Source organism: Dipodomys ordii, unplaced genomic scaffold (assembly GCF_000151885.1).
Source record: "Dipodomys ordii isolate 6190 unplaced genomic scaffold, Dord_2.0 Scaffold71, whole genome shotgun sequence".
Taxonomy (NCBI): Eukaryota; Metazoa; Chordata; class Mammalia; order Rodentia; family Heteromyidae; genus Dipodomys; species Dipodomys ordii.
In genome coordinates this window covers 139,763-142,444 of record NW_012267287.1, presented here as the reverse complement: position 1 = coordinate 142,444, position 2,682 = coordinate 139,763, and the positions used below count along the sequence as shown (strand labels likewise).

The following is a 2,682-nucleotide window of genomic DNA, read 5'->3' as shown; positions in this document are numbered from 1 at the left end:
GGGGGGCAAGGGGGCCGCGGTGATGCTCACTTCCCGAGGGAGTGAGACAGCACAGCCACTTTCCGGCACTTTCTTGCAAAGCCTAGCACAGTCACACAGTGTTGTCCATCAGCCCTGCTCCTGGTGTCCCCTAACTGAGTTGGAAGCGGCTGCACAGAACCTGCGTGTGGGGATTTGTTGGTCATTATTCACAGTGGCCCCAACTGGGAGTGACCACATCCTTGACCAGGTGAATAAACAAACTGTCAGATCCAGACAGTGGAATACGATTCAGCAGTGAAAAGAAACGAGCAAACAAGCCACCAAAAAGTGAAAGAGGCCCTGTGAAGAGGCTGGGCGCTGTGTGACTGCAGCTCTGTGGCTCTGGGTGCGAAACGCTGGGTGCAAACCTTCAAGGTCCCCAGGCTCTCTTGAGGTAGTGAGGAGGCCAGGCCAGGAGTTACCGAGAGCATGATGGTATTCTGTTTTGAGGTGGGGTCTCCTTACGGAGCTTCAGTCAAACTCTATTCTGTTTTAGCCTCATAAGTGCTCGGACTGCAGTCAGGCATTACTATACCCAACTCTGTAAAGTTAGCTTTTTTTTTTTCCTCCTGGTACTGAGCACTGTTCCCAAGTGTGGTGCTCTACCACTTGAGTAACTTCCATTTTTTTTTGGTGATTAATTGGACATAAGAGTCTTATGGACTTTTCTGCCCAAACTGGCTTCGAACTGTAATCTTCAGCGCTCAGCCTTCTGAGGATCCAGGCTTATAAAGATGTTGTTAATGTAGGCCTTTGTGCATTTGTCATGACCTTGAAGACTTTACAGCACAAAGAATGAAGCCTACTGTGTGCAAAAATACACTTCATTTAGTGGTTGGGGAATCCAGGAAAGAATGCAGACCAAAAAGAGAATCTAACTGTAGTATAAACGATGAGAATCCTGACTGCGGGGTATAAAGCAAGGTGTCTATTTGTGTAATTTGGGAGTTGGGTTCTGTCGGCAAGGGAAGCGCATACTCGCTACTTTCTGCTCAGTGTAGGTGGTGTCCATGTGAGTACAGGCTGACAGTTCTGACATCAATTCTACATGTGTGGTGGATGGTGGGGGCCAGGGGTCTCTGCGGGGGGATTTGCATTCCAAGAAGAGGAGGAGGTGAGGTCGTTGTGGTAGGGTTGGCAACATACCTAACTGAACACAGGAAAAGATGGCTGTTTGAATATTTACAAATAAGTGTACACACAAGTTAGTGCACAGAACGCACCCTCTTTTGTCAGGTGAGAGGGCATGGGAGTGAGTCCAGCAGCAACGAACACTGCCAGCACCCAGACCTTGGCGTCCCACAGGGCTCCATACAGAAGCTGGTTCTCCGAGTGTGCGCTGTGTGGGTGCATGTAGGGTGTACACGTACCTGGCCTCGGCGAGTCTCACAGTTGTGGAGGTAACTGAGGTGGTAGATCTTCAGATTTAATGTGGCAAAATTCAGGTACTTTGTGAAAATCTGGAACAGAAACATTGTAACAGCAGGAATCAGAAGTTGCAGATTTCAGCTGTTCCGGCTACTGACTTGCCTGAGGTTGCTGGAAGACAGACAGGCGGCTCAGACACCCAGGCGGTGGTGCTCAGCACTTCGGGGGCGGACTCTCGCGTGAAAATTCAAAGGGCATGCATCACAGGCTCGGCTTGCACACCCGGGGTGCGAGGGCACCGGGACTGTGCTCACCGATGCACAGCTTGCACAAGCACGGATGCACAGAGGGAGAAAGCGACACAGACAGCGCAGGAATGCTGGAACGCAGGGAAGACCTCAGACGTCTTCCTGACACTCACGTCTTCATCTTCACTGGTGAAGCAAGGGCCATCGAGCTTATTCACGGCCATGATAACAGCCATGACATCTTTGCCATTCATAGTGGGCATGGCCAGGATGTTCCTTGTCACGTAGTCGGTGAGCTCGTCAGCGAATGGGCTGAAGTGGGGACACTGTGGTGAGAGGACACAAGAAAGAGACTGTTGCTGGGGCTGGGGCCCGACGGCCCTGGCTCTGGGCTGGGGCTGAGCTCTAGGAGACTCTGGTTCAACAGGTGTGGCAAGGTTAGGTGCTCTGCGTCTGGCCCTGGGGTATGGCCCTGGGTGGAGAGGCTTAGCTTGCCCTGGGACTCAACCCAGTTCACCTCACCTCTGAGCTTAGGAACCCTGAGCTCTGATTCCGAGAGAGGTGTCTCTCTCCTGCCTTGGCCTCTCTCTGCTCTGTCTCTACCTGCCCCTCCACACCTGCCCAGGTTGGCCTCCCGGAGTCCCGGTCTGCCCTGGCCGTCTCCTGGTAGAGAGGACCATCCCTTCTATCTCTAGCCACCTCGAGGCCAGCCCTACAAGTTCCTCCCCCAAATAACTATTGTTGAAGGAAGAATTATCCCCATTCTAATGGGTGGCTTGTGTATGGGACGCTCGCACCAGGATGAGCCAGCTGGAAATCTGGGGTGGGGTCCCTGTGCGCCGAGGTCTGTCCAAAGGTGGACAGCTCTGTCGGTCTCACTGTGGCCTGCACAATTCCACCAAGCCAGACATAATCCAGCGTCCCTCCCATGGCTGGTCCACACACTTCCTTGACTGTTTTGCAGTTGGATGAGAAAATTCCTATCAAAATCCCTGTTGACTGTTACAGGGAATCTGTTCTGCTTTTTTTTTTTTTTTTTCAGTCG

At 52.2% G+C, this 2,682-nt stretch overlaps 1 protein-coding gene across 1 annotated transcript in view; it reads right to left on the bottom strand.

Moving 5' to 3' along the window:
• Pde6b (phosphodiesterase 6B, cGMP-specific, rod, beta) overlaps nucleotides 1-2,682 on the bottom strand; it is a 37,493-nt gene that overhangs the window by 19,355 nt on the left and 15,456 nt on the right. Inside the window, exons 2-3 of the mRNA XM_013023909.1 lie at nucleotides 1,811-1,963; nucleotides 1,392-1,481 (exon numbers count right to left, since the gene is read on the bottom strand). Of these exons, the coding sequence (XP_012879363.1) occupies nucleotides 1,392-1,481; nucleotides 1,811-1,963 (243 nt within the window). The remainder of the gene's footprint in view (nucleotides 1-1,391; nucleotides 1,482-1,810; nucleotides 1,964-2,682) is intronic.